Source organism: Oryza sativa, chromosome 5 (genome assembly GCF_034140825.1).
Source record: "Oryza sativa Japonica Group chromosome 5, ASM3414082v1".
NCBI classification, from domain to species: Eukaryota; Viridiplantae; Streptophyta; class Magnoliopsida; order Poales; family Poaceae; genus Oryza; species Oryza sativa.
The window spans coordinates 16,848,185-16,874,985 of NC_089039.1; the positions used below are offsets into that span (position 1 = coordinate 16,848,185).

Here is a 26,801-nt window from a genome sequence, read left to right on the forward strand (position 1 = left end):
CAAATTTAAATATTATTAGTTTTAAGGTCATAAGGTATGTCTCTATTTAAGGTTGTTTGAAAATTTCAAACATTTGAATTTTTCCTCATACGTGATGGTTCGTGATTGTCACTCTTCATGGATAATGCTATCCGTGAAGGGTGTTAATTAAGTCCCGTCACGGATGAGTGCTCTCATCTTTGATGGGTTATCTCATTACACCTGTCACGGATGACATGTTATCCATGACGGGGAATGGTTGTGACCTGTTATGTTATAGGTCATATGCGATGTGTTAGAACTACGAGTCTACGATCTGACAAAGATGACTTTAAATTGGTGATGGGGCATGGTTTGTGACTCGTTATAGGTCATCCGTGACGTGTTAGAACTACGACCCCACAAAGATGACATATCGGTGACGGACCATCCCCGATAGTCATATCTTAAACATGATACTTTTTTAAACCGTTAGAGATGAGTCATCCGAAAAAGGTTGCATTAGCTCGACACATATGAATCGTCAAGGATGGCCGGACTTATACTAGTGAATTATCATGTGCTAATTTGATCACACAGAAAATATGCGTTGCAACAGAAACAACCACAAACAGCCGTCCAGCGTGGTCAGGGAAGGAAGACAATATGTCGGCTCAACTGCACGCAGCCGCCCCGCTGGTATCTCTACGCAAAGCATAGCTCTGTTTAGATTTCAACTTTTATATCACATTGAACTTTTCTACACATACAAACTTTCAACTTTTTCGTCACATAGTTCAATTTTTTTAAACTTTTAATTTTAGTGTGGAACTATAGACAGCCCATTCTGTTGTTCCAGACGCGCCGCCGCAAGAACCTTTCCAAGTGCCGACGTCGCAATACCGCGCGTCTCTGCCTCGAGCAACGCTAGTGCGCTATCACGCATTATATCTCAAGGGAACCCAAATGAACTTATTCCCCCTATCACTGGTCCGGCCCATCGACAAACGGCCCAGGCCCAACTGAAATGCATTTTATTTATTTCATTTATTTTTTCTTTTCCTCCTTGTCCCCTCTCGTTAGGGTTTCCCCTTTCGCCCCCGCCACCGCGGCAAAAAAAAAAAATTTTGGAAGCCTCGACGAGCGGGACAACGCCCCGCGCTTTTCCCCCACTTCTCCTTCCCCTCCACCTCGTCGCCGGCGGCGGCGGCGGCTGCGGCGGTGGAGAGCGAGATGGCTCCGGCGATCGGGTCGCGGCGGCTCACGGTGCTGCGGGAGTTCCGCCCGCACGGGCTCGCGGCCGAGGAGGCCGACGGCGAGGGCGGCCCCGGGGAGCGGCCGCCGCAGGACTACGACTACTTCCTCTTCGACCCGGCCCTCGCCGCCTCCCCGGCCCCGGAGCCCGGGGAGGAGGCCGCCTCCTCCTCCTCCGGCGCCGACGGCGACCACGAGCTCTTCATCCGTGGGAATCGGTGCGCACGACATCGCCTCCGCTCTACAGTGACTGTATATTGTTGGTGGGGATTGGGAGTTGGGGGCATGATTAAGCTTTGTCATCCCGTCGAAATGGGGGAAATGGGCAGAATTGACTTTATTGCTCTGTGATCGCAGCGAAATGTAGCAACAACTATGCATTAAGAATCTTTGAATTTCATTGTTCGATTTCCACCTCTAAGTCATTTGTATCTCTACGTCCGGGAGAGGCATATGGTTTTGCAGACTCACACTAAGGGTGTGTTTGGATAATGGAAAATGTGGAGTGGAATTGGGATTGGGAAATGAATGAAGGGTTAGAATTAAATGGAAGAGGGAGAATGAATGGTTAAGATTTAAAGATGTCTTTTAGTGGATGGGAAATGATTTCCCTATCCCATTAGCCAAACAGGGCCTAAGTAATGCAACTTCATTTTTAATTTACTAGAACTTGTAGTATGCTTATGTGTCCCCAATGCATTTCTGCGTATTGGCTTCTATATTTTATATGCTGCTATTTGTTCTAGTGGTCAAAGAGCAAAGATGTGAGCGCAATAGGGCATTTTACCTTCAGCGTGCAGATAAGCACAATGCATTTCCAGGTCAATGTCGTACTCTGGAATGCTCCTCCGTAGTCACCCTAGGAGGCATGCACATATTTAAAACTTTCACTTTAATATTCACATAGACATTTAGAGTCACCAAATTTAGTGATATTATTAGATTCGTCATCATGCATATTTCCATATCAATACATTTAATCTCTTTAGCTAAGCATGGTCAAAGCCTCAAAGGCATCTATGGCAGACTAGATGCTAGCAGAAAGAAATTGGTTAGGTGGATTTTTGTTTCTATTGATATCTGAAAAATGTGGCATGAACTTGTGTGTTTAATTGATTGATCGATCTGTTTTAAATTTAAAGGGATGGAAGTTGAGTTCATTTATTTCTTTTTTATGATAATTTATTTCATTTTTTTATGCCAAAGTTTGATTTGCATGTTTCCAGTGAATTAGATGAAAACACATAATATAGGTTGGGTGAAGTGGGAAATTTCTTTTTGATGATAATTTATTTCATTTCTTTCATGCCAAAGTTTGACCTGCATGTTTGCAGTGATTTAGATGAAAACACACCAATATAAGTTGGGTGAAGCGGGAACACACTAGTTGTGTGGTGGTTAGGCACCGAGTTGTGGTGCTACCCGCCCAGGGCTTGAATCCTGGGTTGTGCAAAACAAAGGTTGACCTCGCTGAGTAAAAGGCTTTCAGAATTAAATGCGACTGTGTCCTGGGCCTCCAGCATCCAGCATGTTTTTCGACTTACAGTGGAAATGCTCTGGGGATGCCTCCCCATAGAGTCGAGTTTTTTTTTTAATATATAAGTTGGATATGAAGTTATATATCTTGTTGATGGTACTATATTTTGTGCTTAACTACTTGAATTTTGTAGTTCAATTGATTCTTTCATTTGGTAAATGTTGATTTCTTGTATCATCAGTATGATATGTTCATGTTTTCCCTATCTTGCAGGATAATATGGAGTGCCGGCTCACGTGTCCACAAAAGATACCTCTCACCAAATACAGTCATAATGGTATTTTGACTATTTTGTTTTGCTTGTTTAACAAGTAACTATCTTCCCTTATCTTTTTCTTTTTCATATAATTGCTCATAAAATTAGAACTGTGACTGCTGATTTCTCTGTGCTCGATGTGTTTCCTCCTCTGAGTACTTAATCTGATCTTTTTTGTTTCTGTACAGACATGTTTCTTTATTCTCCTGCACCTCTAAATTGTTTTCAATGTTTTTACTAGAGCTGAAAATTGCTCCTTCAATGCTTCAACTATCTACTCTGTACACATTTTAGTTGTACAGTACTAGGTTGTTGATCTTTCCGGAGAACAAAATGAGCATGTTGACATGAAGCAATACGATCCTTTTTTAGCTTACAGTGCATTTTCTTTTCATTTAGCAGCATGCTTCTGATTACTAAAAATCTACAATGGGTGCTCATTTGCTGATGTTGAACTGAACTGTAGGCCTGCTGGTGTAGGATGGACAAAACTCGTGACGCACTTCTATGTGTTCTGCAGGTCGATACTTTATCTATATACAATGTAAATGGTGAGTTTACCCTCTTACTATATAGTGTAGTGCCAAATGATCGCTGAAATATTATCCCTTAATTTTCTCATGCACATGATTTAAATTGCAGGCGAGGTTGCCAGTATTCCACTACCATATGCTGTTTCATCAATATGGCCTCTTCCTTCTGGCCTTCTACTTCAGAAATCTACTGATGGAGGCCATATGGTATTATCCTCAACTTCACTGCTAAAATCGAGGGATTTAATTCGTCCTAACAAGGAATTTGGATTGAATTACAATGTTTCATCCCAAGTCAATACTTTGGAGACTGTCAGTAAAGCTGATGGGGCTATTTTTTCGTCTCACCTCATCTTGAAACATCCACTTGAAGAGCCTCAGGTATATTTGTGCTGCATCCACTTGAAGGGCCTCAGATATATATATGTACTACTCCCTCCGTTTCACACTATAAGACGTTTTGGCCTCTCCATTTCTCATCTGGATTCAGTAACATCCATAGGAATTCAGACACATATATGAATGAAGCACATACATCGATCCATGCATGAATTTATTCAAAACCCAAAACATTTTGTAATGTGAAACAGAGGAAGTGTATGTTTTTGACCATGATGCAAGTTTTTGAGATGAATTTGCCTTCTCTTCCTTCAAATTTGGTAGATTACAAATGCATTGATTTCTCCATGGTGGCATGTTTTCCTTTTACTATTACTGAGTGCCAAAACAGAAAGGTGCACATATTTTGCTTATTTTACTGCTTTTGTGATTTTTATAAGGTGTCCTCACATTTTTAGATCTAAAGTTTGAAGTTGTCACCAACATAGCCAGCAATACTTCTGTGAGAAAAATATGCTGCTATATTGATTTTGAAAGTGCACTTGTATTTGCAACTATTATCTTGTGGTCATGATTTTGTAGTTGTAGGGAATATCAGTGGAAATATGCTATCTCTATCTGTATTCCATGCATTGTTCACTGGACATTTTATGAATATATAAGAAGTCTGATTGATTTCTTTATCCATTTTGTTGGTTGCATCATGACCAAATATTTTTAGGCAACATATTTTGAAGAATGGGGCAGGTTGGATATGATGAAAGATTTTGATGAAAAAACTATATGGACAAGTGATATAGTACCTCTAATGGCATCATATCACAAAGGTACTATTTTTTCAATTTTTTGATCTTTACATTTCCCATTATTTTGTGGCTTGAAATGAAAATTGATTTTTCATGTGGCAGGAAAATTTCAGCACTCTGTTTGGCAAATTGATGGTACAACTTACCAGGAAGAAATCAATGACAATGCAGTGCCCCCAATTCCATGTGATATTTCTATGCATAAGTTTGCATTCCGTAAGATATGGCAGGGGAAATGCTCCCAATCTGCTGCTAGTAAGGTTTGCTCCATTCCAACTTCATGAAAAGAGCTCTTTTTTCTGTCATATTTTCCATTTTCCATCTATGGCCATATCTTTCAATGTTGTATTGCTTGTTTTCTGATTGATTCATTAGACAAAGTAACACGTTTTTTGTGCTGTTAAGATCAACACAAAAGAAGAGGTTGTTTTGAAATGATATTCATTATGTAATGTAACATAATAAGAAAAATGGGGCATGGATAGATTATGGCCACAACCGATATATACTTCTCATTTCTTTGTTGCAGGGTCTCTGTTTGTAGCTTTGAATAGATGAATTCTAGGTACAATAGGACAATGGTGATCCTTTCCCCCTCTCTTCTGCAATTGTCAAATGTGCTCCGTGCCAGTTGAAGGACTTTACCAAATGGGCATTAGTGAAGCTTTACTTTTTTTTTTTGTAGGGAGTGTTCATGATGACTTAGAGGCCTTCCATGAGCCTGACGCTAGTGTACCCCTATGAAATTTGCGTAATAAGATAATCAAACTCCGTTTAAACATAATTTATATCTGTCTCTGTTGTTTCCCTTTTTTGTATGGGATTGTTTCCCTTTACTTGTTCATACTTTGCAATTATTTTACCACCATCATTTTCTTTGATATGTTTTGGAAATGACTCCAATTTCCTACCAGGTTTTCTTGGCAACTGACATCGATGGTACACCAATAATTTGTTTTTTACTTCATGAGCAAAAAATATTGCTTGCTGTGAGATTTCAAGTTGACGAGAATAATGGAGAATCCTTTGGAGATATTAAACCTCACATGAGCTGGAACATTCCTGCATTAGCTGCTGCACCAGTTGTCGTAACTCGCCCAAGGTGGTTTGCCTTAGCACATGGTTCTGAATCCTCAAGGAACTATTTTTAATGCTGCTATTTGTATCTTGCAGAGCATGGGCTGGAGTCCTTCCCTTTACGGACATCCTCATTCTAACTCCTGACAATGATCTACTTCTTTATGTATGTTCACTGTGGTCATGCTGCAGGCATACGTTCTTTCATCATGCTCATATGCTTATGAAGTCATGTTCCTTCTGCTCCTTTACATTTTGATCCTAAATAATGCCCTAGCAGCTGCCTTTCTTTTTGTGTACATGACCTTTAGTTCATTCATGTGACAAATCTGGTTCTCCATTGCTTTAGTAGTCATAATAGCAGCTGCGCTTTTCTGTTGTATATGATTAAATTCTAGTTTCAGTTTAATATTAGGGTGTTTGTTGCAGTTCGCACCAGGTTTAAGCAAAGTGTTAAATTTGCACCATGTATTTTGGTATAATGCTTCACTTAGTAGCATGTTTTTAGCTTGCCCCCTTCCATCTGGGCTTCTTTTGCTGACATGGCGCAACAAGCAGCCACCTTACCTTAGACCTGATCTAGAAAAGCTGTGTGCATCATGTGCCATGTAATTTGCAATCATGTCAGGACACAGAATTAGTAAGTTTCATGGACAAACAAAGAATTAAAGCATGAATCCATCACAATGGGTAAGTTTCACGGCAAAATAAGTTAACTAAATATCCAGTGCCATTTGTTGAATAAACAGCGTGACCTCCGGATGTATCATAGCATCACTGCGGATTATAGAAAAATACAGATGAATGACACTACTTCACACATCCATATTTCACACCACATAGGCAACAGATAATAAATCATGGTTTATTTAGTGTCTGAACCGTGATTGCAATTTACCCGGTGCAATATGCTCAGGTATGCTTCTCTAGATAAGGTTAGCAAGGTGGATGTTTGTTTGTCCTTGTCAGCAAACAGAAGGGGGCAAAAGGCGGCCAAAGTGCAACAATATTCTAAACATGGTGCAAACCATAGACTTTTCTTAAACATGGTGCAAGCTGCAAGAAGCACCCTAAGTCCTGGTTCAAACTGTAATTCTTGCTCTTCTTTTATTTGTCAAGTGCAGTCTGGAAAGCAGTGCCTCTGCAGATATACTCTTCCTACTGAATTGGGGAAGGGTATATTTTCAAATTATGAGCTAAATTCTGGGGTTACAGAGTTTTACTCTGATATGGAGATCACAAGCATAACGGATGCTGTTGAAGGTCGTATAAATGTGACATGCAGCAATGGTCTGGTAGGTTGACATATATTGCTTTAGTATACTTGTGGTTACTTAGAATGGTGTGAATTCCTGGCTGTATTTTGGTTGTGTTTTTCTAAGTTTTTTTTTGTTGTGTTGATTTTTGGTTATTTCTATATGTTTGGGTTCATTAAAAAATTGGGGATAGTCTTTCTGTTGGTAGCAATTTGCTGGCTTATTTGTCAAGTCTTTAGGTGTGACGTGTTAGAACTCAGAAGTTCATACTGATGTGCTTCTTTATGCAATGTAGAAAAACTGATGCTATGGATTTGGTGTTATACTTATATATTTTATGATTTTATCCATGATGGCTATGTTGTTTGCCATTCAGTAAAGGTTGTTGACTTCAACTGTCTTCATATTCTTTTCTTTGTTAACACAACATTTATGCGGAGGAAGGCAATGGTTGATGCCATTTTAGTTTATAATCTGCATCAAGTTACTGAAGTGACCATAGTGGATATACCTCTAAACCTCCCTTGCAGTTTCTTTCGTTTGCGCAAGTGACACAGTTATCTCTTAAATTCGGTTGTTAATTTTTATTAATTATGTTTTAACCCTAAAGACTTCTCAAGGGGCCATATAATGTTGGGCATGCTAGCAGCGGCACAGTTTCTTGGGCATTTGTTTGATTTATTGCTAGCTTACCACAGTTGTAAGGATGCAATTGGCTAGTGCACTATCCCACATAAAACCTGCATATTAGTTCATTTTTCATCCACCAGTTCAAAAATATATTTATAAATATAACTACAATTATGATTGAGTGGGTTTGAAATCCTGCAAGACTGCCCCCTATGCAGCTCTGGCTTGCCACTTATTTTAGCCAAAATGGCTTCATATGTCAGACTCAATTTCTTGCCCAACCTTCCCTAACTTGTGGCCATCATTTTATTGGCCACACCCTTTGTGGCAAACCCCATCTAGACTAAGATCGAGTTATCACAAGGTTAGACATGGACCAATGCTATTACTAAAATTCTTATCGTTCTGACTTCCTAGCATATGCTGCGTCTGGTTTCACCTTCACTGACATGAGCCTTTCTTCTAATCGCCGAGAGTCACATTTTGATGTTCCAATTTCATTATTGTTTATTTACTGTTGGTGCTACAATGTCAATGCCCATAATAACTTGCCTACTTGAACTGTTCAAGAAGTATCAGTGGGGCTACCTGTCACTAATGCAGAAGGGGGCTAATCTATACAAAATATGATTGTTCTTACAAACTATTCTCCTTTCCACGTTCTTATCTCTTATGTGGCTTTGATGTTAAAGCTCATTTTATCTCCAACTGGATAATGCCTTGACTTTTACGGTTTTACCTTTCAGTTGATCTTATGGAACATTTTTACATATTTTGCTCTCTCCAGATGCTCCGATGTTCATTACGCAAGAGCCCTTCCTCTTCTCTGGTTGGTGACTGCATAACCGCAATGGCAGAGGGCTTGCAGAGCTGCTTTTACAGTCATTTTGTTTCTCTTCTCTGGGGTGATAGTGATGCTGCTTACCTTTGTTCGAGCTCTCATGTGGATTCAGAATGGGAATCATTTAGTTATGAAGTAGAAAAGATTTGTGCAAAATATGGACAGATTTCACCAGCTAAATCATCCGAATCGCCTTGCACAGCTTGGGACTTTCTGATCAACAGCAAGCACCACGCCAAGTACGGCAAACAATCCCGAACCTCTTTGCCTATGTCATATAATACAAGCAGCATGAGTTTCCACTCTTTCCCCCAAGACGGAAATAGTGCAGATGTTTCATTTTATATTCGGTTTATAAGTGAAACTTTGGACACATTGCATGCCCTATATGAGAACCTGAAGCTGAATATTTTGAGGAAACAGTAAGCGCTTCCTATTCTTTTTGTCTAAATGTTTTGTTTGTTGATATTGATTATCTAAGTGTGATCATGTTGATGTTTGTTTATTATTACTATACAACTCCTGTGACCTTAAATGTTTGGTACACGTTTTTGTTTATATTTCATACCATGTATTGCATTCTTGTAAGCTTGTGGTCCAAATTTACATAGAATATAATTTTTGGATCCCAATAATTGTGTAATTTGGCAAAACAATTAGTTTTCTTCTCTTGATGGTGAAGAGAACTCAGGGGAGCCTTGCCTCCAGAGGTGTGGGTGTTATGTGATAGAGCCACAGATATTTACAACATACATGCTGCTAATCAGTGGACATCTAAGTTCTTGAAAGGTTGGTTCCTCTACCAACTGGTAATGAAGAGCTTAGAGTTCCGCAATACGGCAGTAGTACGAGCACTTGCTTTTTCTCTAGGGGTGGAGCAACTAGTTAATGGGATATTGACTAATGGGACTATATTTTTCTTTTAGCATATTCAGTGGTAGAATCTATGTTTCAGTGTCAGCAAGAAGGCATTTCAACCATCAATAAGTTTGGTGTTCGTGATTATATTTTCTGATCCTATGCATAAAAAATTGCATATATCAGCAAGTTACTGCTGCTTTTCTAGATCTACAACATAAGATTGATGTGATCTTGAATGGGTTGAGATGTCTTTCGATTATATATATCAGCACATTGTTGTTACCATGTATATGGCAAACTGTCTTGATCCATTTTAAACTATCTTGGCTTTGTGGTTTCCTTTTCAGGGATCTAGCTAGTCTTGCTTCCTTGTTATGTAGAGTTGCTTCGTCCCTTGGTGAAAACAGTTATGTAGATTACTATTGCCGAGACTTTCCTGACAACTTGGTTGAATTCCATTCCCTATCATCTGCTACTGCCTTAAGAGCTCCACCATGCTTATTTCGTTGGCTTGAAAACTGTCTCCGTCATGGCTGTGATTTGAAGACTTCAGATGATATTCCTGCTCTAATGTGCAAGGAAAAAAGTTCTGCTGTGAGCTGGGGCAGAAAAGTGGTGTCATTTTATAGTTTGTTATTAGGAGCAGAAAGGATTGGAAAAAATCTCTCTTCTGGTGTCTACTGTGAAGTAGCCAGTGGTTCAGCCAGAAACACCGAGGAACTTACTGTTCTCACTATGGTTGCTGAGAAGTTTGGGCGCCAACAATTGGATTTATTACCAATTGGAGTATCTCTTGTGCTTCGCCATGTCTGTCCAGTATCATTGCTGTTTGTTATAAGCTGGTACTGAATTTTTCTTAAGATATCATTTTATATTACAGGCACTGGACAAATGCCGTGAGTCTCCTCCAGATGACTGGCCTGCACCTGCTTATGTTCTTGTTGGGAGGGATGATCTAGCTATGGCAAGGATGGGGTCAGGAAGGAGAGAAAATGGGTTTTGGAACAATGATAATCTGACATCAATATCAGTCCCATATATGCTACATTTGCAACCTGTAACTGTACTGACGACTGCATTGGATGTCCCTCCATCAGAAATTTTGAATTCCGAGGATACTGATTCTGTTTACAGATCTGTAGAAGATGGAATGGAACACATCTTCACCTCAACAACACAACTGCGATATGGTCGTGATTTACGTCTGAATGAGGTTTGTCTTGGTATTTTGTTGTTTTGGTCTACAGTTGTCTTTTGAGTTGTTGTATTTAAATTGTAGTATTATCTACTGAAGTCCAATTCTTACTTCAAGTGATTGTCCCTACAGCTGCATATCTTTCACTCCTTTAAGTTCTATATAAGTTGCTGAGCCCACATGGAGATATTACAACTATACTGAAATTGAAACTTAAGATAAATTGCAGAAAACTTCAACTGTTTTGTCCAAACTATAAATTTGCAGCAACTTTACCAAGCATTTGGGATAACTACAACAGTAGCACATGATTTTATCATAAAAGAACATTTCGTTTAGCATGGGACATCTGACAGGTCAGGTCCATCTGTCATACACACAGGGCCAGCTTGCGCATGGCATGGTGTATGGTACACTGTAACAGCATGAGCATTGTATTTGTGTATGACATGCAAGCTTGTTGTATCAGATTGTCCTGTTGCTAACGGCAGTGCCTATGAGATACAGTTTCTGACAAAAATCGTGTGCTATTGTGGTAGTTTTCTGATGTCCCACGATAGTTGTAGAAAAAAATAAGTTTTGATATATAAAGTTGTAGGTGCAAGTGCAAATAGTTTCATGAACATAGCTATTGACCACTGTAATTCCGTGACTGTAAATGACCTGTCGTTTTTGTCAAGGAGTTAAATACATATCTATCCTTGACACATCCACAACAGGACAATCACTTAGCTTGCATAAGATATACCGGTCTTTTTCAACCTTATATTGTCATTGTCCGTCAACTTGGCTTGATAGTGTTTATTCTAATATTCTTTATATATTGCTTCTTATTCTATCATATTGTTTTAACTAGGTTAGACGCCTCTTATGCTCAGCAAGACCTGTGGCAATACAGACACCCAATAATCCTAGTGTGTCTGATCAGGATCTACAACAGGTTCTCTTCATGCTATTTGATTGCAATTACTGACTACATATAGTAAATTATCGTTTCACCTAACAACTACATTTATTATCACATTATATTATTGTTTCTGCTTAAATTCGAATTACAAGACCATGCTCCCATTGTCACTGTGACCTTCCTCCATATGCTGTGCATTTCCGCTCTGTGGATCTTTCATTTCTTTATGATATGTCATTTCAGTTTTCTTAAGTATTTATATATTCAAAATACTGGTAAAAACCATTTTTTGTCAGGGTACTAATTCAGTTCTTATCGTGATCTCAACAGTTATGAGTAACCTTGTCCCAACTTATTTCTTGTATTTTCAGCAACAACTATGGAACTTTGCACAAAGAACAACAGCTTTACCTTTTGGGCGTGGGGCTTTTACTTTAGCTACAACTTACACACTGTTAACAGAGGTATGACTTCACAGTCATTATAACCGGATGGTTATGGTTGCATCTTATCCAGTATTTTACTACCTTGGCCAGTTGATGTTCTCTATGTCATCTTGTTATGGGGCCATTTTCTTTTGCTGCAGGCTCTGGTTTTCCCAAAGCTTGTTTTGGCTGGTCGGTTGCCTGCACAACAGAATGCAACAGTAATGTTACCTCTTATGTAACTCAAATTTTATCTGTTTTCTGGTAGACTTGCATTCTGAAGAAATCAACTGTTCACGTCGCCATGTAGCATTAATACTGTGATATAATTGCAATATCACTGCCTATGTCATGCGTGGAACGGGGCCTCCCCTATTCATGACAGAAAAACAACATATCTGGTACTGCTGCATATGCCAGTCTTAGAGATAGCAACCCATATTAGTTAATGATATGAAGCTACCTGTGATATTTCAGGGTTGGTTGGACGCTCTTTTTAGTCCTTTTGATTGGCTACTCATGTCAGCTGTACTCTATTTAACCAGTTTATTAACAAAGCAACAGAAGCTAAGCCTATTCACCAACCCCCACATCCAACTGCATTTCTTCCCATGTACAGCAGGGAAGGGCGATAAATATCATGTTGCCACTGCTACCACCTTCGATCTATCTCACCTCATAACATGAACGCTGCGCTGCCCCTGAATTTTTACAACATCTTTTCATCGTAGATCCTTGGTTGTAACTTTCTTTACCCTATTACACTATTTTATATAGGTTAATCTTGACCTAAGTACTAGAAGCGTCTCAGAATTCAAATCTTGGGCTGAGTTTCACAATGGTGTCGCTGCTGGGCTCAGGCTTGCTCCTTTTCAGGTAAACTGGACTATCACAAAACAGATAAACCATATTACCCAGCAGTAGCAAAAGCTGCAAAGTTCACAACTCTTGGCAAATGCTTTGCCACCTTTTACTCTGTATTTCCTTCTACTTGTGAATGTGTAACAGTCATGTTCTATTTGCAGGAGAAAATGTTAAGAACCTGGATACAATATAATAGACCTTCTGAACCAAATTTTACTCATGCTGGTCTGCTTCTTGCATTTGGTTTGCATGAACATCTACGAGTTTTAACTATGACCGACGCTTACCGATATCTCTCCCAGGTGGCCTTTTGTCCTTTGGTTCCATTACTAAAGAAAATAACTGGCTTCACTAATTTTGTGTTCAAGTATTCATTGTTATATCTAAATCGTTCTGTACCACTTTGCACCTCAGTCACCACTCAGCACTTTGTCCTCCTTTTGATTACTTCCGTACTCAAAATGGTAGGAGAAAATGGGGTTGTGATGTCATTATTTGTTTATTGGTATGGTATAACCTTTTTATTACTTTACCGCAGGAGCATGATATAACTAGACTTGGTTTGCTACTTGGTTTGGCTGCATCTAATAGGGGGACAATGCACCCGGCAATTTCAAAGGTACGCAATCCTCCTTTTGCATTGTACCTGTACAATTATTACGTCTCAAAAGTATATTGCTGTCAAATTGGTAAGCTTTGTCCATCTAATAAGATGTATGGTGACTTCCTGACTGATTCTTTATTAGACAAGTCTTCCTTTCAGATTTATGTATTGTTCTTTTTTTCTTTTCAAAGTAGTGGATTCCATCTGTTATAGGAATGCATAGTGAATTGTATACATGACCTCTGCCAGCAATGGTTTTCCCTCCTTATCTACATCCAATGCTCATTGGACATATATAGCAGATAATCTTCAAAAACCCCTTTTCAACAGAACCAAATACATTTTTTTAACAGAAAAAAACCAAATAAATAACTCCTAATTCTCTCAGAACTTGCTATTAGAAGTGATGAGGTTAAAACCACCTGCTTGTCCTGCTGTTTTTTTTTTTTTATTTTCCTTCTGAAGGCACAATTACTTTAGTCATTCAGTGTTTCCTTAGGTTGTCGAAAAAATCAGGTTTATTGTGGTATTGTTTCTGTTTGGTCACTTTGAATGGGGATGTGCTGCTTTGTTGACTGCCAAATTGATTTTTACTGCTTTTGGCTTGATTGCAATTTTTCAGATGCTCTATTTTCATGTCCCTTCCCGGCATCCATCTTCTACGCCAGAGTTGGAATTACCTACTCTTCTGCAGGTAGCATTTGCGATTAGCTAATGACTTACTGTGTTTTTCATTTATTTTTATGGATTCTCAGCATGTGATCCTTGAGTTAACAGGTCTTACATTCACATGTTGTATACTGTTGCGTGTTGTAAATATTTGATAGTGAAATGGATCCTAGACCAGGCAATTATTTGTAAATATTATGTTTGGGTGGAGCACAGTCTTAATTTAACTCTTATATGAACATTTCTAGTAAGATATGATTTTTGTTTCAGTAGGTTTTGGTCCTTTGTGGGTTTCGCCGAAGGGGTAAAAAATTTGAGAATTTGTTTGGTTATTGACAGATGAGATGAAAAATATTTTTAACCAAGTACTAAAATCTCATTGTGCAGTTTGTTTATAATGCATGCTCTTTACCTAGTGCTGTTCTAAGAACAGAGATAATGTGGTTCCTAGTAGGTTTATATCGTTACTAGTTTTAGCAAATGCAATTTTGAAATTTCGACTTACGATGCTCAACTAGGGATTTTTCTGCATTTGACAAGCAAAGGCTTTATGGGCCAAAATCTGGAAAATATAAAGTGATGCTTAGCATTTGATTTGTTGGCTTTAGTTTTGGTTCAATATTAGAATAGGTTGTATTTAATGTGGGTATGACTAGTGTTAACCTTTGAACTGTACTCCCTCCATACTCATAAAGGAAGTCGTTTAGGACAATGTTTAAGTCAAACCTTGGGAATATAAATCATGATTAACTCTCAAGTTGTTGAGTTTGAAAATATAAAATTTATATGAATAGATTTGTCTTGAAAAATACTTTCATAAAAGTATACATATATCACTTTTCAATAAATATTTTTTATAGAAAAAAGAAGTTAAAGTTGTGTTTTGGAGACCGTGTCGCTGTCCTAAACGACTTCCTTTACGAGTACGGAGGGAGTACACCAGAGTTAGAATGAATCAAGATAATCTTCTATTGTGGGTTTCTGCCTTTTATAATTTATTCTTTGCCATCTTGTTGTCATGTAGTCTGTAATAGCAATTTCTTATCCCTGTCACCTGCTATTGAGTGATTGATCATTCATGATTATAAGCTTTTACCTAATATTTTTTTGTTGTAATTTTTTATCAATCGGGTAAGCTACATTCCCTGCAATTTATGCCTTCTTGCAGGAAATATTATCCATCTGCTCTTAAAATTTTCATATTTTCTATTCTTCCAGTCAGCAGCAGTGATGGGAATTGGACTTCTCTATGAAGGGTCAGCACATGCATTAACCATGAAAATTCTTCTGGTACTTTCTTGGCCGTGCTATATGATTGGGATTCCTTTCACTTTCTGTTAGTTTTCTTTTAGCAAAGGATCACTTCATTTCAGTTGTCCATGACACTAATGTTGAGAGGGTAAGGGAAAGGACATTAGCTACCCACAAATATCAATTGTTCATCACATTTTGTCTGCAAGAGTTATATACACACACAAGACAGTCATGAGTGCCCCATTGGCCAATCCTAGACTATGGGGTAAAGCCATAGTATACTATAAACATATCTACACTTAATCTTTTCCTTTGGCATTCAATATTCTATCAGTTCGCCAGAGCAGAAATACTAAATATGTTCCTTTTTTTTAATCTCCTGTTGGAGTTGGATATTTTGCCCTCACAGCGGTTTCATATCTACAATTTTTTTGGTTTGTTTGTGGCTCAGAGGGAGATCTGACACTGACCTATCCGAGTGGATTGTAGAATGGCTTTAGGTGAACGAGGGCACAAACTGGCAAGGAAATAGATCTAGAGTAGCTGGTTAAGAAAATGATCTGCAGAACTGTAGGGACTATGAGACAGTGTTATTCATCCTTTTGCTTTACTTAATAAATCTGCTGTCCACTTAAATAGAATCATGGATGTAACAAACCAATCTAAAAGACACTAAGGGTACAAAGAAGGATATAATTGAACCAAACTAAAGATAAGGAAATAATTGAACTAAACTGAATCCGAAGCAAAGTCTACCAGCTTCTTGGGCTATATTGATGTGGCATTGTGCACATGATAATATATGAACCAATTTGGACTAGGTCATATTTTTTTTTCCTTTTCCTAATGTTGTTTCTTTTTACTTATCTTGTGCTCATTACATTCAGGGTGAGATTGGCCGAAGAAGTGGTGGTGATAATGTGCTAGAAAGAGAAGGCTATGCTGTTGCTGCAGGCTCTGCATTAGGACTTGTTGCATTAGGTGAATTTCGTTTGACAGATTCATGTTGCATATCTTAAGCTGGCACTTCAGCACAAAAATAACCGAAGCTTTTGTTGAAGGTCGTGGAAGCAATGCTTTCGGATTCATGGACACTTTCCTGGACCGGCTTTTTGAATACATTGGCAGTAAAGAAGTCTACCATGTAAGATCTTATTAGCCCTTTATCCTTATTTATCTAATGCTGAGTGCTGCCCTAAGATGGTTGGTTCTTAATGCGTATTTGTTCAAAGCATGTCATGACTTGTGAGTTTTGATAGTACGGAAAGAATGGAGATAACAACTATGCTCAATGGGATGACAAGGGTTCTGTGCATCTTGTCACCTTTGGCAGAGTGGTGAGAAGATAGATAGATTGTGTTTTTTTTTTCTTGATTGCAAGTTTTCAACCATAAGCCAGGAGCCCAGGAGTAGAACTACTTTAATAGAGCCAGCCCTAATACAAACTAAGATGAAGGCTTCTCTTTAAGCCTGGATGGCGTCTATGGCTTGCTGTGCCAATTCACGCCATCCAGTGTATCTCCCCCCTCTCCTACACACAGTGTATCTCCTCCCACTATGGTACTGGTGCATACTACATGGTCCAGGAGACAAGGACTTTGTACCCCCATTAACTTCTACCTCTGTTTGATACCTTTTGCTTTATATTATGGCATTCTCATCTTGTGAAGCAATTCAGTTTTGCTAATGGTTTTATAAATTATTGTTAATATTATCAGGAAAAACACTTAAATGCAGCAATAGCTGCTGATGAGCAAAGTGGCAACACCGGACAGGTACTCACTCTTTGCAGTCATGGCACATCCATAAATTACATGTGAACCATATATTTCATTTCTGTTACTATCTTGTTTGTACAGATGATGGAAGGAGCACAAATAAATGTTGATGTTACTGCACCTGGAGCAATAATTGCTCTAGCCTTGATATTTCTGAAAGTAACATCACTTAGTCCTTTGTATCCTTTTTAAATCCTCTAGAAACAGTCTACATTTTAGAAAAGATTCTTAGGGTTTTGCCTAACTAATGCCCATTTTACAGGCAGAGTCAGAAGAAATTGCAGCTAGACTCAGTGTTCCCAATAGTCACTTTGATCTGCAGTATGTGAGACCTGATTTTGTAATGCTTCGCATTGTAGCACGGAATTTAATATTGTGGAACAGGTAATCTTGCAATTTCAATCTGAAATCTTAGTGTGGCTTTGTGATAAATCATCAACGGACTTCCAGTAAACTGGCATAAAGCTAAGTATTGTTTTTATTTCGTAGAATACAACCTACCAAAGATTGGGTTGAGTCTCAAGTTCCTTCATTTGTCAACTTTGGTGTTTCCAATACGAGTCAAGAGGCTATGGACAGTGATGAATTGGATAGCGAAGCTCTGTTTCAAGCTTATGTTAATATTGTCACTGGAGCATGCATTGCACTTGGTGAGAAATCAACATTTGTTCTGTAAATCCCTTTCTTCACCCTATCCCTGCCAGTATTACTATACTGCTTGCTATATGTGATCTGGGAGTCTGGAAATAGCATTTATATGTGTTGACTTTGTCCCACGTCTGCTTGTATAAGTGGGTGAATGATTATCTGATGATTCTGAGTAAATCTGAGAGCAGGATTGAACTAGGGACACCTTTTCTCTGAAATACATGTTGCCCTTTTTCACTTATCCATTGACCAGTGCTTGTCTAATTAGTCTAACCATACCTACAGATAGGCTAACCCTCTTAACCTTCATTTTCCCCTCTGGAATTGTTGAGCTTTTCTTTTGCTTAAAAGTTGACTTTAAAGCTGTCCCTCTTCACTGTTTTGGACGGGTGGATCAACATCGAGTACTTCTTTCAGTTGAGAAGAGATATCTATTGGCTTACGTTAACTCCTAGGGAAGGAAACACAGAAGCTATAGCCTATTATATAGCTCAACTCTCTCCCTTCCTGAATTTGCAGCAAAGCTTCTCTATCTGTCATTAAAGGCATGGCCTGTTGCTGCAGTATGCCATCTCCTTTGCCGAACTATCTATTATTTATTGATTATGGGTTCATTAAACACCATCCTGGTTACTGCCTTCGTACTTCTGGTGGCACTGCATTTCATTGATAGAACTTACTTAAATTTGCAAATGCACAAGACTATTGGTGTTGGTTAACCAGTAGAAATGGCATTAAATATTCTTATGAACCTAGCAAATTTTTCTGCCATTTACAGCAGTTATCAATAATTTCAGGTCTCAAATATGCTGGCAGTAGAAATAGTGATGCCCAAGAACTACTCTACGCTTATGCCGTCCATTTTCTCAATGAGGTACCGACATACATGCCTATCCAATGTTGTTCCTATATTGGATTCTGATAATATTGTTAATATTTCTTATGCAGATCAAACACATATCTATTCAGACTGCAAGCATATTGCCAAAGGGATTGTTGCAGCATGTTGATCGTGGAACTCTTGAGCTCTGCTTGCATCTTATTGTTCTCTCTCTATCACTGGTTAGTTAGAATGCATATTTCTCTGTTTTATGTATAACAGGTACAACATTCTTGTTGTATTTCAAGCTTTTCATGAAGTCTTTTAGCTTTACATATCTTAAATATGGGTGATCATTATAATAAAATCAATTTTCTCGACTTTGTTTTTGTAATTTGTGTTTCTTTTTTGTTAGGTAATGGCAGGATCTGGACATTTACAAACTTTCCGCTTACTGCGTTATCTGAGGGGAAGAAGTTCTGCAGAAGGACAAGTAAATTATGGACTGCAGATGGCTGTGAGTATTATTACTGTCATGAACAACTGTGTTCTCTTTAAATTCAAAACCAGATGAGGACTGATTATTTCATTGCCCTTTTTAGAAGTCTAATGGGGCAACTTTTTTTGAATTATTCCTGCCAAAAGACCCTCCAGATTCCTGTAACTAACCTGGGACTATTTCAACCGGTTCATTCTGTAAATAGCATCTTTTTATGTTTATATTTGACCTGATGTTCATATAGGAATCCTGGATAGTTTAGTGAGAGCTTGTCTGGTTTATATGCCCAAGTTTGCAAACTGTACTCAGATCTTAGTTACCATATGGTTAATTCATCACTGCATGAAGTTCAAATATAAATCTGCCAATCGCAGTCTGTTAACATTCTGATAGCTTATTTTGTGAGAACACTGAGCAATCTGGACAGATAGCTCCGGCAGGTCATTTACGATGTGTAGGTCTATCTGTGCATTTACCTGTCTTGTCTACAATGCAGGTAAGCTTGGCTATAGGATTCTTATTCCTTGGAGGTGGTACACACACATTCTCAACTTCAAATAGTGCAGTTGCCGCATTACTCATCACCCTTTACCCACGTTTGCCTACTGGACCAAATGATAATCGCTGTCATCTCCAGGTGGTTTTCCTATAATTCTGAGTTCTACACTTTTCACTATTCCCTCCATTCTGAGTTCTATATGTCGTTTTGACTTTGGTTAAAGTCAAACTGCTCCAAGTTTGACCAAGTTTGTAGAAAAAAGTAGTAACATTTTCAACACAAGACAAATATATTATGAAAATATATTCAATTATTGATTTAATAAAACTAATTTGGTGTTGTAAATATTATTATATTTGTCTACAAACTTAGTCAAACTTGGAGTTGTTTGACTTTGACCAAATTCAAAACGATTTATAATCTGAAATGGAGGGAGTATATTGGTAGCTTCCCTTGTTGTAAACAACTAATGTTCTTTGTATGGTACTGTAAATAGGCATTCAGGCATCTGTATGTAATAGCTACAGAACCTCGATGGATTCAGACAGTAGATGTTGACACAGGACTTCCGGTGTATTGTCCTCTTGAAGTGACAGTTGCTGAAACGGAGTATTATGACGAGACTAATTACTGTGAAGTGACACCTTGTCTTCTGCCAGAGCGCTCAGTGGTATGTGGACTCTAACAACATTTGTTTGTTGCAAAAAATTATGCTGAAAACGATATAAAGCTTTCAGACAAGTAAACACATCTTTAACATGTCAGATGACACTAAATTACAGCAAATTTACTGATCTATCTACAAATTATTTTCCAACTGTGAACAAGATAGCATTACTATTTTCGGTTTACCATTAACTTATAAACTTATGAATAGAAGTTAATGGAAAACCAAAAAATAGTAATGCTATCTTTTAAAGGGCAAACATCAAGTGCAAAACCTATTATGTGTGCACTTGTGTGGATGCCCTCAGGATGCAAAAAAGTCTGAAATTATTGGTGTCGCTCTGTTAGAGAAATGACATTAATGACTGTGCAGACTTGATATCAAATATGATATTGTTTGGGATACACAAGAAAATCCAAAAGTTATGGTTTACACTGTTCAACATCATTCCTTTTAGATACTCCATCTGCCCCAAAACAACTTCATTTTTCACAATCTTATTTGTTTCAAAATAACTTCATCCTTCAAGCGATCATTGCGTTGGAGTTTGTAAAAGTAGAGGACAAAAGCATTAGGACTGGATAAAGTGGGGAGCAATTGCATGGGGATTTGATAAAGTGGAGGGCATTCTAGTCTTTTTGGTTCTATATTGGTATGTGAGGATGGGTAAAAAGTGATGTTATTTTGGGACAGAGGTAGTAGATATTTCTCTCACTTAGTTCAAACACAATCAGCTTTGGTCATGGAAATCAAGATCATACAGTATCTCTTCTCTTCATCTATAAATGTTTTTGGAATTTTGGGAATTGTATGGAAAGTTCATGCAGGTTTACACCCAGACTGGGTTTCTCTCCAATGAATTGCACAATCTGAAAAGGCTATTTCTGTTGCAGCTGAAGAACATTCGAGTTTGTGGACCCAGATATTGGTCTCAGGTGATTACACTTACACCTGAAGGTATGCAACTCTTCTAAATATTTCATGTTTCTTCAGAAAACATATGTATTCTTATATTTTCTCTCTTTAATAGATAAGCCATGGTGGAAATCTGGAGACAGGACTGACCCATTCAATGGTGGAGTACTCTATATAAAACGGAAAGTTGGATCTTGTTCCTACTCAGATGATCCAATTGGATGCCAATCTTTGCTTTCTCGAGCAATGCATGAGGTTATATTGTTTTCTTGCTCTTCTGACAAAAGACTATGTGTCTAATATTTCTCTATTGGCATGTAGTTTGACTGTTTTGTATCAATCTTTAGGTTTGTGATACACCATCCACGAGCTGCAGTAATCAGGCAAACAGTGCTACTCGTAGTTCACTTAGAGTCGATCAGTTAGTAAGCACATTTTCTGCTAATCCAAGCTTGATAGCTTTTGCAAAACTGTGTTGTCAGTCATGGAAGGACAGGCAAGTGATATTTTTGATGTTTTCTTTGTTTGATTGTTACTTTATATATGCAGTAATCACTACGACCTATTTGGTGCATCAGTGTCTGGCTTGCTTTCTAATGTTTAGTTATCAATGTCCAAATGCAGGCGCAATGGCAGTTTTGAAGAGTTCTGCTCTCAAATACTTTATGAATGTATGAGCAAGGATAGGCCAGCACTATTGCAGGTTTCTTACTGAATTTTTGTTCACATTTTGTTAAATCTCCAGTGCCCATGAATTATCATGTATTTAGTCATCATTATCTCTTTTCCAGGTGTATATAAGTTTTTACACAATAATTGAGACAATGTGGGAGCATCTAAAGATTGGACATTTTCCTTTCTCTGATTCTCTTTTCCTTTCCAGCTTGAAGGTTAGTACTTGCTTTTAAGTTCTCCAGATCTGCGATGTTCTCTTTGTTACTAGTTTGGGTTACTCACAGAGCTTCTGGAAAGATGGTTCCAGCAAAATTCCTAGTCCCACCTCAAGAAATTGACTAGTTTCTATTTTTTCTCTTTATTATGCTGTTTCTCTTCTTCTTATTGTACTTTGTCTTTTTTAGGATTCTGTTTTGCCAGCTTCTTTGTTGAAGATATCTTTATCTATTAGATCAATTTTCACATACTTTACCTCGTTTCGACAAAAAAAAATTAAATTGTTCTGTATCCCAGATTTGCTAGGAACTGGCTGTTGTGCTGAGATTTGAAACTAATATTTTTTGCTGTGCTATGATACACTTCTTGGCCATATACCATAGCAGCTTCACATACATCTTCTGCTCTGATGTGTTGTACCTTTATTTCCTTCTTATAGATTAGAAAATGAACAACATTTGGTAATGATATTATGATCTTTCTTTGAACGTGCAGGTTGCATCAGCCTATAATGAAGCACTGATTGATGGTAGAATTACAACTGGAGGCATTATTCAGTCCACATTTTTGGAATCACTTATGAAGCGCATAGAGTACATCTTCGCAGAATTGCCGAACCTGCATGACAGCTTCATCAATTACCTGAACAAAGGCAAATGGCCTGATGCACAAAACGAAGCAGTGCTCCTTTCTTGGTATCTCCAGTGGTACAGCATCCCACCTCCCCATATTGTGTCATCCGCAATTGAAAAGGTGAAGCCCAGAACTCGGACCAGCTTGTCCATGCTCCCGCTTCTTCGGCTCCTGCTGCCAACCACACATCTCGTGGGGCTCATGGAGATTGAGAAGCTTCACATGACTCATGGTCACGAGGGCTTGACCTTGCACTGAAAATGCAAGAAACGTTTAGCAACGAGTGAGCCGATTGTGACTGGACTGAATAGTATCAGGGCTCATTGTTCTTATCTACTAGTAAGGATCATACCTAAGTGCTGGAATGCCAAGGCTTTGTGTGGAGGCCTCAATCATGTGATCCTACCTTGCAATGCTCATATTGCCATCTGATATTGTACCCTATGATCCTGTTGCATTTAGATGTAAGTGTCCATTTTGGCTTTAGAATAGGAATGACCGAATGAGTGAGCCTAGTTTGAGCCTTTGATAACTGCTACATTTGGGCTCAATGCAACATGGGTTCCCAGTGTATGCCGACCGGTTTCAATAAACTGGTGGTTACGAATTGAGCTATAATAGAGCACATTTTGTTTCTCAGGCTAGTGATTCTATTATATCATTTCGTTTTTTATAATTATAACCTATTTAATGAGACTTTTCTTGTTGGTATAAGTTTTTGAATATTGGTCAAAATCCCGGCTCCTAAGCTGGTCACCACATGCTGGCTGAAATAATTTAAATTTAGGGGACCACCTATATATATATTTGTTGACACATTTTCTACTAAAAATTTGACAGATGTAATTATAGTACAATCGTAGTGTAATTGCACTGTAACTTGCATGTAACTACAGTGTAACTTGTATGTAAGTTTCACGTAATTTTGAATCGTTAGATCTATTACAAGATTTGTTTTGGTGAGGAAGAAAAAAATCACAGTACACATATGTGAAAGGATTTGTTCTCACGACCACTATTTTACTGAAATAGTATGTTACTGAGAGATTCTTAAAAGTTACATACAAGTTACAGTGTAATTACATGCAAGTTACAGTCTAATTACACTACGATTGTACTGTAATTACATCTGACAAATTTTTGGGGGAAAATTTATCGACAAATATATAGCAAATTCGCACAGCCAAACGGTTTATTAATGACCAAAACATAATTTGTATATAAAACTTGTGTCCTTCGCAATTTAAAAATGAAACTACTTTGAAAATACTCAAAAATTGACTTCAAAATTAAGTTTTAAAATTTAAATATTGACAACGGCTGATTCTTTTTTGGAAGCGACGAGGCTCTTTATCTGTACATTTCAAAAGGAAACAAGAAACATTCAAATTTGAAATGTATTTATCGTTACATTTGTGAAATACTACTATATAACCTGTCCCTTTTTATGCTTGTCCCTATAGATGATTGCATTGTGATTATTATTCTACTAGCAAAAGTGCCCGTGCGTTGCAACGGGAAGTGTTAAGACCAGAAAATTAAGGAAAAGTAAAAAGATTTATATTATGTAATTAATTGAAATACAAATTGTTTACACCCAAATTTGGCACCTAGGATTAAAATAGGGAAATTGCCAAAGTTTGGACGATCTACCGGTGTTTCCTCTGGGAGGCCGGTCTGACTGCCGTGTATAGGCCGGTCAGACCGCGGCCTGAACTCCGGTTAGACCGCCGGCATGTGGCCGGTCTGACCGGCAGAGTCCGAGCCCAAGTCTATTTCGTCGGGTTTTGAAGTTTCCTTGCTCTGGAAGGCATGTTTCGGGTTTCCTTTGGTTTCTATCCCGAGAGTTGGACGTGGAGGAGAGCCTGTAGAGGGCAAGACCAACCCCTATATAAGGAATAAGGCCGGTTCATTGTAAAAAATAAATAAATCAATCAATCAATCGAATCGTTTTTCATATTGCTTTTAGTTTTCTCTTAGTTTGTCCATCTTTGTCTATTTACACTGTAAATCGTTCGCCGCCACTGCGAGAGTGCGACACCTCTTTGTAGGTTTATCCTGAAAACCATCCATTTTGCCCACTAGACGGGTAGTTATCCATCGTTCTATCTAGATCGGCTCCGCTAGCTGGTTTAGTTTATCAAAACCCAACTTGATCTAGTGCTTGCTAGATTAGGATGGTTGGCGACTCTAGAATCACCGCAAAGCTTTAGGTGCTGTGATTGTGCTTGTCAACTTGTCACAAAAAGTTGCCAACACAAATTTCCTTCAAAATTTGGATATTTTTTTAAGTTGGAAAGTGTATAATTAAATTAATTTACAAGTAAAATAGGTGCTACCTGTTGGATTTATTCTTTTTAAATTCTTCATAATTAACTACACTCTTTGGAATTTCATTGAAATTTTCAAAGCTTAATTGCTAATTTTGACAATACAAACATAATTTCAGCATTTATTCTTCAGCCTGCGAATTAAAATTTACCGTTCGTTCTCTTTTGGGTAAGCGAAGGTGAAGTGTTATTTGATGCGGATTCTGGATGATTTGTTGTGTGTTGGACTTGGAATGTTGCGGACAAAAATAGGTGAGGATGGAAGAAAATTTCACCAGAAGAGGTTAGAGATATTGAACGTATAAACAATGAAATCGAATAGAAATCAGACTTATTTCTGCCCTTTTTACATACAATCAGACTTTTTTCTCTCTTTTTTTCATTTTAGATGGACGACAAAAACATTTTCAAATTTTTTAAGTAGTAGAGATAGAGATTAGCCATTTTCGTTTTCTTAGGGAGTATTGTCACGGAAAACATAGTAATTTATTAATATATAACTAATTAAGTACTAGTAAAAAATAATTAAAAAAATAGATTAATATGTTTTTAAAGCAACTTTCATATAGATAATTTTTGCGAAAAATGCACCGTTTAGTAGTATTAGAAGGAAAGAACTCAGTATTAAGGGACCTGAACTGAACTTATTTCGTGCGGAGCCTATGTTGGTATTTCATAACCTTACAGAGAAAATTCGCAAGCACACGTAAAATACCGATGTAGCACTTCACCCGAAAATATTCTCAGGTATCGATTTCCATAGGGAACGGGTATTACTTCCATATCAAGTTCACCCAAGGACACTAAGCTATGGTAGGCGAAGGATAGAGAGAATTTCCTAGTGGGATGCTTAATTTTAATCCTAATGCAATAACACTGGCAGCTCTTCCTAGATGTCACTCTACTACGTACCCAGACAGGGAGGACTTAAGTGCTCTTGAGAGCTGTCATCAGCTCTACACCCACCTCAAACGTACTGTGGGATACGCAGCAATTACTAGATATTAATTACCTAAATACCACGTCTAAACAATTAATATCTACTCTAGTGTTTATAACTCACTAAAGCAATCACTATATTTTAGTTGATTATAGGGAACAATAATCCTGTATGCTGATTAGGAACTAACCAAGAAGTAGTTCTCACAAGTAAATCTAAATTACTCAGAAAGATATTTCTATTGAAAACAGAGTAATTAATAGAATAAAAGAAACAGGAGAGGATTACCAACAACTCCGGAATTCCTCCGACTTCTTCTACTCTACCTCTTCCTAATTCTAGTATACAAATAGTACAATAGAGCCTCTTATAATTCAGCTCAAGCTTGGAAGTGTGTGAAAAAGTGAAGTCTATTTATAGGGCAAGTATGATGGTTGGAATGATGCGAAATATCTAAATTGCCCCGCAATCGTCATCAGGAGAGCATCTGGAGCGTCCCTGCCAAACCCCAGATCCAACGGAGGAAACCAGGGTTCGGCCGAACCCCGAACCTAGGCTGGCCCATCTGGCTGCCAGGTTTGGTCTGGGCCTCCTCCTTGCCCTGCCTTATCCATTTCTTCTAATTTTGGGCTAATTCTCCGGAGTTTTGGTGAAGTCTAAAACCCAACTCTTATATGGATAGATTTCTTCTCACTTTTAGTCTAAATTTCCTCCCAACTTATGTGGTTTATAACTTGCATCAAATATGCACCAACACTCATGGAATATGTTAGAATTAACACCTATCACTATATTGGATATTTTATTATCTGAGTTTTACGCAGGCGTTGGCGGCACAACTTTTGCACTTAACAGCCGCCAACAGCATACACGCGGCCCATGAGGCGGCCTGGGAACCGTGGCCCGATGTGGGAG

The 26,801-nt window shown here is 38.1% G+C and overlaps 1 protein-coding gene across 1 annotated transcript; it reads left to right on the forward strand.

The window, feature by feature from the left end:
• Positions 1-1,026: 1,026 nt before the first annotated feature.
• On the forward strand, positions 1,027-23,255 carry LOC4338511 (anaphase-promoting complex subunit 1). Its single transcript, XM_015784617.3, has 37 exons — positions 1,027-1,430; positions 2,963-3,026; positions 3,472-3,556; positions 3,648-3,919; positions 4,599-4,704; positions 4,786-4,943; positions 5,598-5,785; positions 5,857-5,926; positions 6,885-7,055; positions 8,434-8,909; positions 9,696-10,155; positions 10,229-10,561; positions 11,400-11,483; positions 11,822-11,914; positions 12,037-12,096; positions 12,653-12,751; positions 12,901-13,041; positions 13,278-13,358; positions 13,966-14,037; positions 15,231-15,302; positions 16,154-16,247; positions 16,328-16,410; positions 16,985-17,041; positions 17,126-17,203; positions 17,307-17,428; positions 17,534-17,694; positions 18,490-18,566; positions 18,641-18,754; positions 18,928-19,029; positions 19,508-19,648; positions 20,007-20,180; positions 21,071-21,134; positions 21,208-21,347; positions 21,440-21,588; positions 21,717-21,795; positions 21,884-21,982; positions 22,479-23,255. Exons 1-37 carry the CDS (start codon positions 1,192-1,194, stop codon positions 22,872-22,874), a joined length of 5,454 nt encoding a protein of 1,817 aa, XP_015640103.1. The 5' UTR covers positions 1,027-1,191; the 3' UTR covers positions 22,875-23,255.
• The last annotated feature ends 3,546 nt before the right edge of the window (positions 23,256-26,801 follow it).